This window comes from Monoraphidium neglectum (genome assembly GCF_000611645.1).
Source record: "Monoraphidium neglectum strain SAG 48.87 unplaced genomic scaffold scaffold00040, whole genome shotgun sequence".
Lineage (NCBI taxonomy): Eukaryota > Viridiplantae > Chlorophyta > Chlorophyceae > Sphaeropleales > Selenastraceae > Monoraphidium > Monoraphidium neglectum.
The window spans coordinates 40,106-53,457 of NW_014013588.1; the positions used below are offsets into that span (position 1 = coordinate 40,106).

At 63.1% G+C, this 13,352-nt stretch overlaps 2 protein-coding genes across 2 annotated transcripts; both read left to right on the top strand.

Moving 5' to 3' along the window:
* Positions 1-1,495: 1,495 nt before the first annotated feature.
* MNEG_0492 (hypothetical protein) lies at positions 1,496-8,016 on the top strand (the record flags this gene model as incomplete). The annotated part of the gene is made up of 17 exons (XM_014051028.1): positions 1,496-2,188; positions 2,368-2,532; positions 2,689-2,856; positions 3,003-3,116; positions 3,388-3,479; positions 3,931-4,087; positions 4,238-4,387; positions 4,620-4,780; positions 5,142-5,322; positions 5,491-5,685; positions 5,886-6,055; positions 6,222-6,309; positions 6,564-6,653; positions 6,887-6,937; positions 7,111-7,167; positions 7,363-7,461; positions 7,672-8,016. The coding sequence occupies 17 exons, from the start codon at positions 1,496-1,498 to the stop codon at positions 8,014-8,016; spliced, it is 2,976 nt and encodes a 991-aa protein (XP_013906482.1).
* A 1,342-nt stretch (positions 8,017-9,358) lies between these two features.
* MNEG_0493 (hypothetical protein) lies at positions 9,359-13,299 on the top strand (the record flags this gene model as incomplete). The annotated part of the gene is made up of 12 exons (XM_014051029.1): positions 9,359-9,465; positions 9,665-9,850; positions 10,081-10,393; positions 10,611-10,820; positions 10,979-11,056; positions 11,269-11,389; positions 11,578-11,820; positions 12,054-12,129; positions 12,299-12,389; positions 12,651-12,782; positions 12,947-12,979; positions 13,261-13,299. The coding sequence occupies 12 exons, from the start codon at positions 9,359-9,361 to the stop codon at positions 13,297-13,299; spliced, it is 1,629 nt and encodes a 542-aa protein (XP_013906483.1).
* Between the last annotated feature and the right edge of the window lie 53 nt (positions 13,300-13,352).

Consider the following 13,352-nt stretch of genomic DNA (forward strand, 5'->3'; position numbering starts at 1 on the left):
GGCAGCCGCGCACCTGCGCGCCTAAGTACAGGCCTTGCCGCAGCCCGTGAGAGGTAGGAGACCCATTCCCTCCAACTTGACGCGTCTGGGCATTATCACCGAACATCGCGTTCCGCACGAACTCAGATCAGGCTCATCGTCATTACCGCGGTCTACAGCCTCGCCTGGGCCATATCATTGACGTTGAAGACCTATAACCTTATCAGTATACCTGCTGTGAGGAGAAGACCGTTGCCGAGATCAGATCTTTGTTGACTTTGTTGACTCTGGGGCGGCGGGAACACCACCACAACAAGCTGCAAGCATGCACTCACAGCAGAAGGCAGCTGACTTCGTGCAGAAAATAGCACATGATCCTCCCCACGACCACCCGCGCGGTTCTGCAGGCACCGTACGGGCGCCAGCCCTCCCGGCTCACGTACCCGCTGTGCAGCGTGTTCTCTTGATGGCATCCGCAGCTGCTTGGACTAACCGCTCCTGCAGCGCTGAACCTCACGGTATGCGAGACTTGCACTGTCTCTCGGTCACGACGCATCAAGCTTGAAATCAGCATTATTCAGGTTCATGTGGTCTTGCATCATCAGGGGGTTGTACAGGGCTTGCCCGTGTGGGGCCATCCTACTGACGGCAACCTGGGGGTAGGCCTTGCCGGGGCGAAATTTGCAAATGATTGTCACACAGATCACATGCTTGTCTCAATTGAAATCTTTCGCGAATGGGATGTGGGCATCCAACCGTGTTGATTTGTCACTGCTTTTGTGCACATCTAAGCATACCAGTACGTACCTCAAATCAAGATCGACAAGAGCTTCACGGCTGCATGTCTGTGTCTGTTCAGCTCTCACGCACTTTGACAAAAATGGTGCTCCGCACGTGCATGGCAACATGACAGGCACTACACCCCAATCCCACACCCACGTCGTGAGGTGCACTGCATGCGTGTGTGTTGCATGCGTGTGTGTTGCACTGCATTAGTGGTTTGGCTGGCGCTTGGCTGGAGCCGGTGCTGAGTTGACGCCCATCTGGACTTCCCATACATGACACGGCAGGCCTCGTGTCCTAGCTGTAGTGCTGGGCATCACCATTGGCCCTGATGCCTCTGCTGCTTATGAGTCGCCACGGTTGGCGTCTACTGGGGCCTTGTGTGTGTTGGTGCGTGGGTGCCAGCGTGGGGGTGAGCGGGTGGGTCGAGATCTTTTGGCTAGGTGTGCCTGCTCAGCAGTCAGACGGCTGTTGTCGCTTACACGGCTGTTTCGACGCTATGTCACCCGTTCATTGAACAATTGGTCGGCTACGGTTGGCCCCGAGCTCACCCGTGCCCTTCACGGGTGTGCTGCGCATCCACAGTAAAATGGAGTCAGCGTCGTGAAACCGTCAATTGTACAATCACAGCCGTAGCAGAGCTGAAACCTGCGACCCTAGCTGAGGGCGGACCATCTGCTGCTGCCACCAGCGGCCATCACGCCGACGCGCCTCTCATCCCTCACCACGGGCCATGGCATGTCCAGGGCAGGAGGACGCATGTGCCGCCGCACTACGCAAGTTGTGCTACGAGGCTCAGCTTGCGCACCCTGATAAGCCAGGTGCATCGCTGCCCGCCGCTTTGGGCGCCATCGGCCAGCTGCTCAAGCGCAAGACGTACTCGGGGCTCAAGACGTTCGTGCGCAACCAGCGTCCCCACGAATTTGCCGTGATCAACCTCAAAAAAGGCCAGTACGTGGCTTGCCTCACCCTGCCGGCGGCTGGGGCCGCAGGCAATGCAGGCTCCCTCAGCTGCGGCCTGTGCGGCATCTCCTGTAGCAGCGCCTTTAACCTGCAGCAGCACCTGGAGGGCAAAGCGCACCAGGCAAAGGCAGCATCCGAGGAGGGCAGGCTCTGGTGCAGCCTGTGCTCTACGCGGTCGCCCAACGCGGCCGCGCAGGCGGCGCACGTCCGCGGCGCCCGCCACAAGGCGGCGCTGCTGCAGCGCTCCAATGCGGCAGGCGGCGCCCTGGGCGCAAGCCAGGAGGGTGTCGAGGTGGCGCTGCAGCCGGCAGAGATCACAGGGCTTGCGCCCGGGCAGGTCAAAGTGGCATCTCTGCTCATCACCAACAGCGGCCATGCCGTTGTGCGCGTGGCGGCGGTGTCCCAGATGCGGGCCGTGCCAGGCGTGGTGGTGTCGTCAATGGCTGACGGGCAGTGTCTGTGGGTGAGCGCCCGGGGAGCTCGTTACAAATTAAGCCGTGTCCCAAAGCTGTGCCGCTTGGGGTAAAGTTCAACCACGCAAGCACCGCTCTGTGCCGTGCTAACGCTCTTCATGCGTGGCGCACCACTGTACCCCCGCAGCCGGGGGGGTCACGTGCGGTGGCCGTCACAATCACCCCCAAGGGCCTGGGTTACATCTACTCACTCTTGGTGGTTGACCTGGGCAGCTTCTGCGTCAGCTGCCTGCTCTCAGCAGCCTGCGACGGCGGCGATCCCATCGCTCGGGAGCTGGCGCCGTCGGCACCCTACGCGCCCAAGCGCCCGCCGCCCAATGAGGCACGCTTGGAGGTGCGAACACGCTTACTAGCCAGAGGCGAGATGAGTAGGCATAGTAAACTTTCACGATTTTTTGTCGTCGTCCAGCAGGCATGACGGCGCTTCTGCCTCACCTACCCTTGCCAACTTGCATGCCCACGTTCTGCCTGTTCTGCCCGGTCGACGCAGATCGTGCCGGGGGAGAAGCCGGCGCGCCACAGGAGCAGCTGGGCGCGCCCGCCTGGCGCCCACGAGGTGCCGGACTGGCTGCGGTCTGCCCTCAGGGCAGGGGAGCTGTGGCGTGTGCAGGAGGAGCTGGACAAAGCGGCCAACGGCGCGGAGCTGCACGCCAAGCGGGTGTGCAGCGCTTGAACTTTGTTGCTGTGGGGATAGACCTTGCTGAATTGCTGCATGCATGGGGTGGCATTGCACCAGGCGCATGCGCAGCTTTTGATTATCCTCGAGGTCACTGCCTCGGCATTCCCGCCTCTTTGAATTCTCAGATGGCCCTGATGGTGTGGCTGGAGGAGCTGCAGCAGGAGCGGGATGTAAGGCAGTACGACATAGACGGGGCGCAGCTTGAGAGCACGCCCGGTGGGCGTCTGCTGGCGCTTAAGGTGCGATACGCAGAGCAGGGGAGCAGGGGAAGCCAGTGCTGCGCTGGGCCAGCAGGAGGAGCCAGTGTTTTCTGAAGAGCAAATTGCAGGCACCACTCCGTAGGCACGATCCATCCCGACAGCAGAGGGCACAACTGCATTCCGTTTCAACCACATGCTTCATGCCGAAGGATGGTGAGAGGGGAAATATCGTCCTGTACACTCAAACCTGATGACGCCCCTGACACACCACTCCTGTTTGCGGCTGCATGCGTGATGGTTTGGACTGCAGGTGCCTGGCCTGGCGGAGAGCCGGCCCTCTGTGATGCTGGGGGACCGGCTGTACGTCAGGCGCAGCGACGGCGAGCGGCGCGAGTGGGAGGGGTACGTCCACGCTGTGCGCCTGGATGAGGTGGGCTGGCCTGGCAAGTTGATGACGATTCTGCCAAAACAAGCGGCCGCGGCTGTGCGGCCGCTCGCGGTTGCACCTGCTGTGATCATGCACGTGGCCTCCTTGCCTTTCAGCTGGCAGATCACCGAAAATGGCAGCAAACGCCGGCTGCGGCAGCAGGAGCGGCTGTCACAGCTCTGGGTGCAGCAGCAGCCAGGGGAGGTTTGTTCACGTGAGGTGTCAGCAAGGCCTATGCAGGGCTTTGTCATCGCTTGACTTGCTTGTTTGCACTTGATTGGCATGCCGTTGTAGCAAACCCCCCACCGTTGCCGCGCCCAGCCCACATCAACTCACACCAGTCAGGGACAATGCGGGTAACGTGCTGTCGCAGGTCCTGCTGCGGTTTTCGTCGGCTTTCCACAGCGCCCACATTGACGGCTCCAGGTGCCGCGTGCGGTTCTCCATCAAGCGGTCATCTTTTGTGTTCATGCACGAGGCCCTATCCCTGGTCCAGTACAGGCAGCTGCCCGAGCAGCTGCTGCTGCCCATGGGTGTGCAGTGTGAGGTGGCCCACAGGGTGGCGACCCACCCTGCCAAACAGGTGATCACTGCTGTGATTCAGACCTGGGGATGATGGCAGCCACGCAATGCATGAATGCAAAGCTGATGGTGGCCCGTGCGAGACCTCCCTGCCTTTGTTCCCGCGCAATCGTGAAAAATAACCTTGTCGCTCATGTCCTCTCTTTGCCAGGCCGTGGCTTGGGTCAACCCCTTCCTCAACCAGGAGCAGCGCGGGGCAGTGGAGGCCGTGCTGCGCGGCGGCCACGCACCCGCGCCCTATTTGGTGTTTGGCCCGCCGGGGACCGGCAAAACATCGACGCTGGTGGAGGCGGCGGTGCAGGTGCTGCATGTTGATTTTCATGTTTGTCTGCGTTGACGATTGTGCGCTTTTGGTGATGCGCACTGCGTCTCAAAACGGAGGTCACAGTGAAGGACGTGAGTCCCGGAAGTAGGCATATAGCTGTATGGGCCTCGCTGGCGCCGTCTCTCTGCATCAGGGGTTCAGCGGGGCATGGCATCCCAATGATCTGTGCAAACATGCCACCTGACTCCATGATTGCTCCCGCTTGCAGGTGCTGCGCACGCAACCGTTTGCGCGCGTGCTTCTGCTGGCACCCTCCAACACGGCCGCGGACCAGCTTGCGCTGCGCCTCATGGGGCCGGCCGCGGGGCGCCCTAAGAGCGAGATGCTGAGAGTGAACGCCTACCAGAGGCCCAGCAGCGACGTGCCCAGGTTTGTTGAATGAGAAGCAATGTTCCTTTGATGCAGTGCTGCTCGTTGGGTTTTGCAGAGCCCTGTGAGGGTGGGGATTGTGTGCAGTATTTATGAGGTCTGCGGGATGCCAAGAATTCATTCGGTCTGAGGGCTGGGAAAGGCAGGGGCAAATGCCACACAGGGGCGCATGGGGCAGAGTGTGCACACTCTCCTGGTGATCAAGGCCACATTAGGGCAAGCTTGTTTTGCAGCTTGACAAGCAGACCAAGCCTTCACTTATGACCCCCCACTCCGCTCTCCCTTCCACATTTCCACACCCCTGCAACCGCCATGCTCTCCCATTCTTTTCCTACCCTCCATCCTTAATCCACCTTTACAGGGAGGTGATGGACATCAGCACCTACGTGGACCAGATTGGGGCAGGCAGCGGCTACTTCAAGCTGCCTGAGACCGCTCAAGTCGTGTCAAAGCGCGCCGTTGTGGCGACCTGCGTGATGGCGTCCAAGATCTACGCGCAGGGCCTATTCAGCGGCTGGTTCACCCACATTTTCATGGACGAGGTGAGTGTTGGAGGGACGTGTCGCACTGTGGAGCAGGTCCTTGGGAGCAGGAGCTACAACACTGCCCGTCAGCTACACGTTTCCAGCTCCACGACTGGACCTGCCACCCCGTCTGACCCAAGCCACGATTTCTGCGCTGGACTGGGGCAAAATGAACTTACCTCACAGGCGGGCCACGCCGAGGAGCCGCTCGCGCTGGCCGGCATCGCGGGGCTCGCCGGGCCCAACACGCGCGTCGTGCTGGTGGGGGACCCGCGCCAGCTCGGGCCCATCATACACAGCCGCCTGGCGCGTGACGCGGGCCTCGGGACGAGCTGGATGGAGCGGCTGCTGGGGCGCGCGCCGTACGCGCCCGACGCGCAGGTGATTGCACAGCTGGGGAAGTGATGGGCAGGCCGTTGAAGGCGGAAGTGGTTGCCACGGTCGAGTGTGCTGCAGCGAGCAGTACAGGCCAGGTCGCCACCATATCCACGCCATGCAAACACGCAGGTTAGACCCCTGAGACAACGTACTTTGTAACGTAATAGCGCTTCTTTTTCCATCGCAACCTGTGCCTGCTGCAGGGGTGCTACGACGCGCGCTTCATTACGCAGCTGGTGCGCAACTACCGCTCCCACCCCGACCTGCTGACGCTGCCGAGCACCCTCTTCTACGGCGGCCGCCTAGTGGCGTGCGCAGACCCCGTGGTCACACACAGCGTGCTGCAAAGCGGCTTTGAGCTGCCAAACCAGAGGTGGGCGCGCCCTGTGGGCCACCAGTTGACGAAACAGAGGCTCCATGCAATTTCAACGTACTCCAGGCGGCCTGTGTCCGCCCATGCTGCAAGGGCCTGCTTTGAGGCTGTGGATGCGCTGTGACAACCTCGCCTGCTGCGGGCTGCTCTCTCATTTGCCGCCCAGGTTCCCTCTGCTTTTCCACGGCCTGGTGGGCAAGGACGAGCGCGAGGGCAACTCGCCCTCGTGGTTCAACTCCATGGAGGTGCTGCAGGTGGGCAGGGTGCAGCACTGTACATTTGTCAGCTTGGTACTACCAAACGAAGCCACGGCCGACAAGCCGAGAGACAACTTGGGGAGGCTGTGAGGTACTATTGCGTCGCTGTCCAGACTGCAACAGCAGCCCCTCATCGTTGCTTTGATCGACAGTCATCTCATTCAGGCTTCCTGCTACGGGAAGGGTGCTGGGTTGAACAGAGTACGACCCTTTTCATGGGATGCATTTGCGCACAAATCGACCCCCGCTAGGTGGTGAGGTACATCGAGAAGCTGCGGGCGGTGCGCCGCAACCCCATCAGCACGGCAGACATCGGCGTGGTCACCCCGTACCACAAGCAGGTAATCCTCGCCAGTTCGACTCGGCTGCTTGTGGTCTCGTCGCTGCGCCAGAGCCCCCTCTGCCGCCGCCGCTGTGCCTGAGCCCCCAGCTTTGCAATGTCTCACACATGGCCTGACTACGCACCAATTTACAGCCAGCAAAGTTGTCTCCCCGGTTTGATAGCCACACAAATGCGGAGATTGCATGTGCTGTTCAGCACTGCCTGCCCCCCATGCCCTCCGCCCAAATGCAGGTGCAGAAGCTGCGCCGCGCCTTCAGCTCCAAGGGCATGGACGGCGTCATGGTGGGCTGCGCCGAGCGGGGACATCTGCATACGCGCACATGCAACTGCAGTCCGGGCTGCCTTCAAGGGATTCTCCTGCATTTTGCACAAACCTAAGCTTGCCGTTGTATGCCAGGTTGCCAGCCGTGCCACCTCAAGCGGTAGTGGCCCCTTCCATGTGTGCTCTTTTCCAGGTCGGCAGCGTGGAGCAGTTCCAGGGGCAGGAGCGCAAAGTGATCATCATCTCAACTGTGAGGGCTGTGCACGCAGGTGTCCATGCCGTCCCGTGTGTTGTTACGGCCACCCCAAGAAATCATGTTGCCGGGCCCATGTTTCCTGGCAAAGTTGATTTGCACAAGTGAATGCTGCCCTGTATGCGTGCTGTGTGGCGCCTGCCAAAAGTGCCGCTGTTTGACAGGCAACCTCTGCATTTTGAAATTCACCAGGTGCGGTCCACCTCGGAGTACGTGGATTTTGACCTGAAGCACCGCCTGGGCTTTGTGCGCAACGAGAAGCGCTTCAACGTCGCCGTCACGCGCGCCAAGGTGCGTAGCTGGGCCCGATGCACCGGTGACTGGCAAGGGGTGGTGACTGTCAGGCCTTCCTCCATGGGCGAACCGTGGGTGGCAGCCCTTGGAGATCCGTCCGACAGGACAGCAGTGCATCGGAACGGTAGGGGCCAGTTTGGCACGCCACCGCCCTCGCTTCAGAAGCATGCCACCCATTCACCTTAGATGGCCCTCTCTCCACGGCAGGCACTGGTCATCGTGGTGGGCAACCCCGAGGTGCTAATCACAGACGACTCCTGGGCGGCGCTGCTGCGCCTCGCGGTGCGCAACAACGCGTACACTGGCAGCGCCCCGCTGCCCGGCGGCCTGGAGGCCGAGCGCGGCGGCGGCGCTCCCCAGGCTGCCGGCGGCGCCGGCGAGCAGGATGCGGGGATGATGAGCAGCTTGGCACGCATGATGCGGGGTCTGGCCATCCAGGGCAGCGGGCGGTGGGGCAGCGCAGCGGCGGCGGCAGAGGCGGATGAGATGGTCCTGGCTGGTGACGGGGCGGGCGCTCGCGTTGAAGGTCTGCCAATGCGGCGGCTGGAGTAGCGACGTGCAAAGTAAGACTGGGTGTTTTTGGCGTGTGCGGAGGGCGATTGAGGTTTCCAAATCACGCACCGAGGGCTGCAGGCTCCAAGAATGTCCTTGCCGCTTGCTGCTGGCGCTGCTCAGATTGCGTTTTATATGCCGACGTGCCTTACACATGGTGCTACACATTTTGTGGACTGGTTGTGCGAATCCATGTTGGCCTATGTCAGGGCTATGGACCATGCATGCGTCTGCGTGACCGGCTGCACGACACATCTGTTGACTTTCTTCTCTGCAGGCTTGGCGTCAAGTGACAGGTCATCTGTTCAACCAATGCTTTGTTTGAAAGCTCCAGCTCAGGCCTGAGGTGCACGTGGCGGCTGCACAAGCCTCACGTCACCAGGTTTTGTGAAAAGAGTAAACTTTGTTTGTTGAACTCATGGCAATCAGCAGACAAGGCAAGGGTGTGAATTCTCAGCCATGTGCTATGCAAGGCTGACATGCATGTCAGCAAATTGGCCGTGAATCTGCTGCCCTGTCAGCTGACGTCGCTAGTGAGCCGTGCAAATGGGCATACAATCGTGTTCTGGCGGGATGGCCGACTCACGCCGTCCACAAGTCTACGCAGTGTTTACTTGCAACATGAGTCACCTGCCACGACGCTGGGCCTTTTGTAAGTGTTTAGTCCTGTACCATTGTGTCCCTGCTGTTGTTGCAGACTGGATGCAATGGCGACAAGCAGCAACGAACCAACCAGTCCTGGACTGCCCCAAGGCAGGCTTGCCTAGCACCTGGTAAGATCTAGAGACACCACAGGCAATATGTAATCCGCACGAGCAACTGATTTGCTTCCGTCTCCCGCCTGAGGGAAGATCTGGTAAATGTTCTGTTTCAGAACAGGGTTTGACACTTGCAGTGTCGAATGGCGTACATGCAATCCCATTTCTCTGGCTCATTGGCTGCAAGTCGAGCAGCCAAGCAAGCCAGCAGCCCAAAAAATCTAAAATCCTGGCCCTATGTTGGCCTCTGAACGAAGGGTGCACACTTCAGGGTGCTCAGAACCATTGTCAGAGATCAGTAATTGCCTTTGTCATTTTGGCCCTGGCACTGCCCACCCAACCGTCTGGTTCCTGACACCGTAGACTGAACATAGCACCATGGAACGGATAGTTATAGGAGAATCATGCCGCCACCCGCAGGAGTTGCTTTCAGTGGCTGGGTTTGTTCGCTGTTCTTGAGTTCGTAAGCAGCCCGACGGCGCCCGCCAACTGCATTCAATCCTTTCAGATTTGAGTAGTGTGCTATCCGTCAATGTTGTGCTTTTATCTGTTCCACATTGCTTGTTGGTCTGCCCCATGATCAAATGAGGCAGCTGGAGCTTAGACAATGGGCCAGTGCTTTTCTAGTCGACACGACGACGGCAGAGGGCCAGGCCGAGCTGCGCAACGGCCTGGGGCCGACGGCGTCGTGGTGCGGAGCGGATCGCACGCAGCGGTCCCAGCGTCGCGCCCTGGCGTGAGGCCCCAGGAGGCCACTGGGCCCCGGGAGACCCATGGCCTGCCACCTCATTCAGTGGGGCAGGTCGAATTGGGCCCTGTCATTCAGGTGAGGCCTCTGCCGCTCCTCCGCATCGCACGGCTGCATCTTGGCACTGCGCCCACGCCTCCAGCACGCTTTGCCGACGCCCCCCACACGCCGGTCTGGCGCCGTCCCCGGCGCGCTCGGCACGCGGCGCGACACGCCTGCAGGCATCAGAAGTGCTGCAGCTGCTCAGTGGGGTCAGCAGCACCCCCGTGGCCGCGCTGGGTGCGGCGGCCGAGGTCGTCGCCGAGCGGCTGGGTGTGGCCCTCTGCAGGTGGCGCGCGACACGCGACGCGCCAGGCTGCATGATCAGATATGCAAGGCAGCCGCGTGGCAAAAGGCCGCGCCGCTTGCCAATCCGTTGTACAGTGCCTAAGTCGAAATTTTTTGCGTGCCGCGCATGCGTGAACGGCGCGTGGCGGCGAGCTTGCTGGACCACTGGTCCCGCTGGTCGAGGTTGGTGCCAACGGCAGGGGATCCCCCTCCACACCCCTACCCCCACAGCATCGTCGCCGTCGTCCCCGACCGGCGCAGCAGCAGCGGCAGCGCGAGCACCACCCAGCAGAGCGCTAGCCCTCAGTCGGCCGCCTGCGCGCCAGCCGCGGCCGCCGCCAGCGCCGCCAGCAGCGGCGGCGGCGGCAGCAATGGAAGCGGCCGCCCCGGGGCCTGCGTCCTCCTGGCGGCCAGCGGCAGTGGCGCAGAGCTGCTGCAGCAGCGACCCGTGATGCGCGGCCCCGAGTGGAGCGGCGCGCGGCTGGCAGCGGCGCCGGCGGGGGCGCTGGCCCTGCGAGTGCCGCCTGAAGGGGCGGCCTCCCAGGTGCGATGGGGCTGGCTGTGCTGCGCCCGCACGCCTGCTGTCATGACGGGCTGGACTGGCATGGACTGTGTTGTGTCGTGGAGCAGGCAGCCTGACTGATTACCAGCAGGAAGCTGCTCTCCAGCATGCGCCCCGGCGACCCCGCCCATCGCACCCATGCCCCACGCGCACCGCCCCCGCCCCCATCCCTCAACTCCCCTGCCCCAACCCTCACCAGGCCGACGCGCTCCCTCGAGATTTTGAGGCCCTCCACGTCAGCGCGGGCCTCTGCAGCTTCCTGGCAGTGCCGATGGCGGCCCCGGGGATCGGCGTGCTTGGGGCCCTGATTGTCGCGGCCGCTGCGCCGGGCGCGTTTGACGACGCGCGATGGGAGCCGCTGCTCACGACGCTCGCGAGCGCGCTGCTGCAGCACCTGCGCAACAAGCAGGTGGGGGCCGGTCGGGGCGGCCGTGGCGCTGGCGTGTGCCTGCTGAGCCCGCCTTGCCGGCAGGGGTGAGTCGGGCGGCAAGGGGGGCAGGGCACTGTGCGTGGTTGTGTGGGAGCTGAGTTGCGCCGCGCAACCCCCCGCACACCCCCCCCCCCCAGACGACCTGTCTGTGCGAAATGCTTATCAGCCTGGATGGCGCCGACGACCCCGTGGCTTTTGTTAGCGTGCTACTCGAGGTGCGGGTGCTGGGTGGATGCCGCCCCGCAGGCGCCTGTGCTTGTCGGGTCAATGGCATCTGCCCTGCAAGCAAGTTTGAGCTGGGGCTGATCTCATCTGCAACACGACTCCGGCACAGCCATACTCACAGCCTCTTCCTTTGCGCATGACACCCTCACCCGGCCTTTCGCCCTGCCGCGTCCATATCTTGCCGTGCCCTGTATTGCCGCAGGAGGTCGTGAAGTTCACGCTCCTGGCTACCAACGTCCCCATGGGCGCCCGATTCGGCGCGGTGGACCCGCAGCAGCCCAGAATGGTCCTCATAGAGAGGGACCGACGCGTGCCCGCCCCAGGTGAGGGGCCTAAGGCTCTCCACCCGTACCCCTGCAAGCAAGCAACCTGCCTCGCTTGTTCTCGTGCCGACAAAAGCACCTGCTGGCGCCTGCTGGCCGCCGTCTGCATCGGCCCCACCCCCACCGCGCCTGCCATCATCAGTCATGCTCATCACCGCGCCACTTCGCATCGGCCCACACCACGGCAGCTGCCGGCGCCCTCGGCGGCGGCGCCCTCGCGCGCTCCTCACCCGCGCGCGGCCTGCTGGCCGTTGAGCTGCCGCTGTCAGAGACCCTGCTCGCCGCCGCCCTGCGCGCGCGGCGGACGCGCGTCCTGGCGGACTGCGCGCGCTACCTCGGGTCCTTGGACCGCCCCCCCGCGCGCGACGTCTTCATGCCGCGCTCGAGGCGCCTGCCGGTGGCGTCGCTAGTCGTCGCGCCGCTCGCCTCGGGTGCGCCGCGCGGCGCTCGCCTGCGAATAGTCCCGCTGACGTCCCGGGCCCCCATCGTGCCGGCTGCCTGGCCTCTGCTCGGCCGTCCTGGCAGCCTCTCATCTGCACCAATCTGGGCTGCGGCTGCGCCCGGCCTCTTCGGGACACGTACCTGCACTCCTGCATGGATGTGTGTGCACTGCGTGTGCTGGCGTCCTCGGTGTTGACCCCGCTGTTTCCTCTGCCCTGCGCAGGCAGCTCTGTGCTGGGCGGGCTTTACTTCACAACAGGCACCGCCTTCGACATCTCCCAGCTCCAAGAAACCATCAAGTAGGGCCCGAACTGTTGGGGGGTGGGCGCAACAGCGATGACTGATCCGCGAGGGCCATTCCTGCGGGTGATGCATGCCTCAAGCCACCCCTGCTCGTGTTGGATGCAACACGCCCTGTACAGCCTCACGCAGCCACTCCCCCACCTTCCCTGCCTGCACCCGATCCAGCGGCCTGGTGGCGGCCGTGCTGCCGCTGGTGCTGCAGAAGCTGGGGGGGCAGTTTGACCGGCTGCAGGACCTCGCGACGGCCTCGGCAGAGGTGGGCCTGCAGGATGCCTCGAGCTTGAAGCGACGCAGCACAACGGGTCGCCGCCTGTCGCACGCGCTGCTTCTGTTGGTGCAACGGGGGCACAGCGCCGCGTCTGCACCTCCAGCCCGCTGCTGCTGCTGCTGATGATGATGATGATGATGATGATGCAGATGGTGATGATGATGCTGATGCTGCTCCTCGCACGCCAAGCGGACCCTGGCCGAACACCCGCCCTCCTTTCCCCCCGCCTCCCTCTTTTCACGCGCGCAGGCCTCACAGCAGGGGCCCATCAGCGTGGCGGCCCTGGCAGGCAGCGCCGTGGGCATAGCCGGGCCGCACTTTATACAAGAGCTTGTTCTGAGCCGGGTCCTCAGCCGCGGGCCGGCCGGGGTGTGCTACCAGGTGAGCGCACCGGCGCGGTCGAGCGTACCCTGCAGAGCTGCCCCCCGCTCCCTCGCAGGCGGCAGGATGGCGCTATACTGCTGCCCTGAGTTCACGGACTTACCTGGCAGGGTTACCTATAATGCGTGCGCGTCATGCATACTTTCCCTTCCCCGTTTCGCCAGGGCTTCTACCTCAGCGCGCCGGCCGCCGTCAAGGTGGGCCCCGCGCCAGCCCCGTTGCCACCACTGCCGCGCCGCCTCTATTGGCACCGGTGCCCCGCCGCCTCCGCCGCAGCAGCCTGCCGGCGCGTGGGCATGTTCTCCTTGCGCGTCCACCCACCAGCCTCACTGTCCCCGCGGCCGTCACTCGCCCTATGCATCCCAGGTGCTGTACGAGCGCCGCGCAGACAGGGACCCCGCACAGGCGAGTCCGCGGCCCAGGCCGGACCTAGGGGCCCGCGCCGTCCCTCTCGCCCCGCGCGCCCGCCTCCAGTCAGCGCGTGCGCTACACTTTGCATGCTCCCTCCCCTGCGTAAATGCGTGCATGCGCCCCCCCCCCACACACACACGCACACACACACACACACAC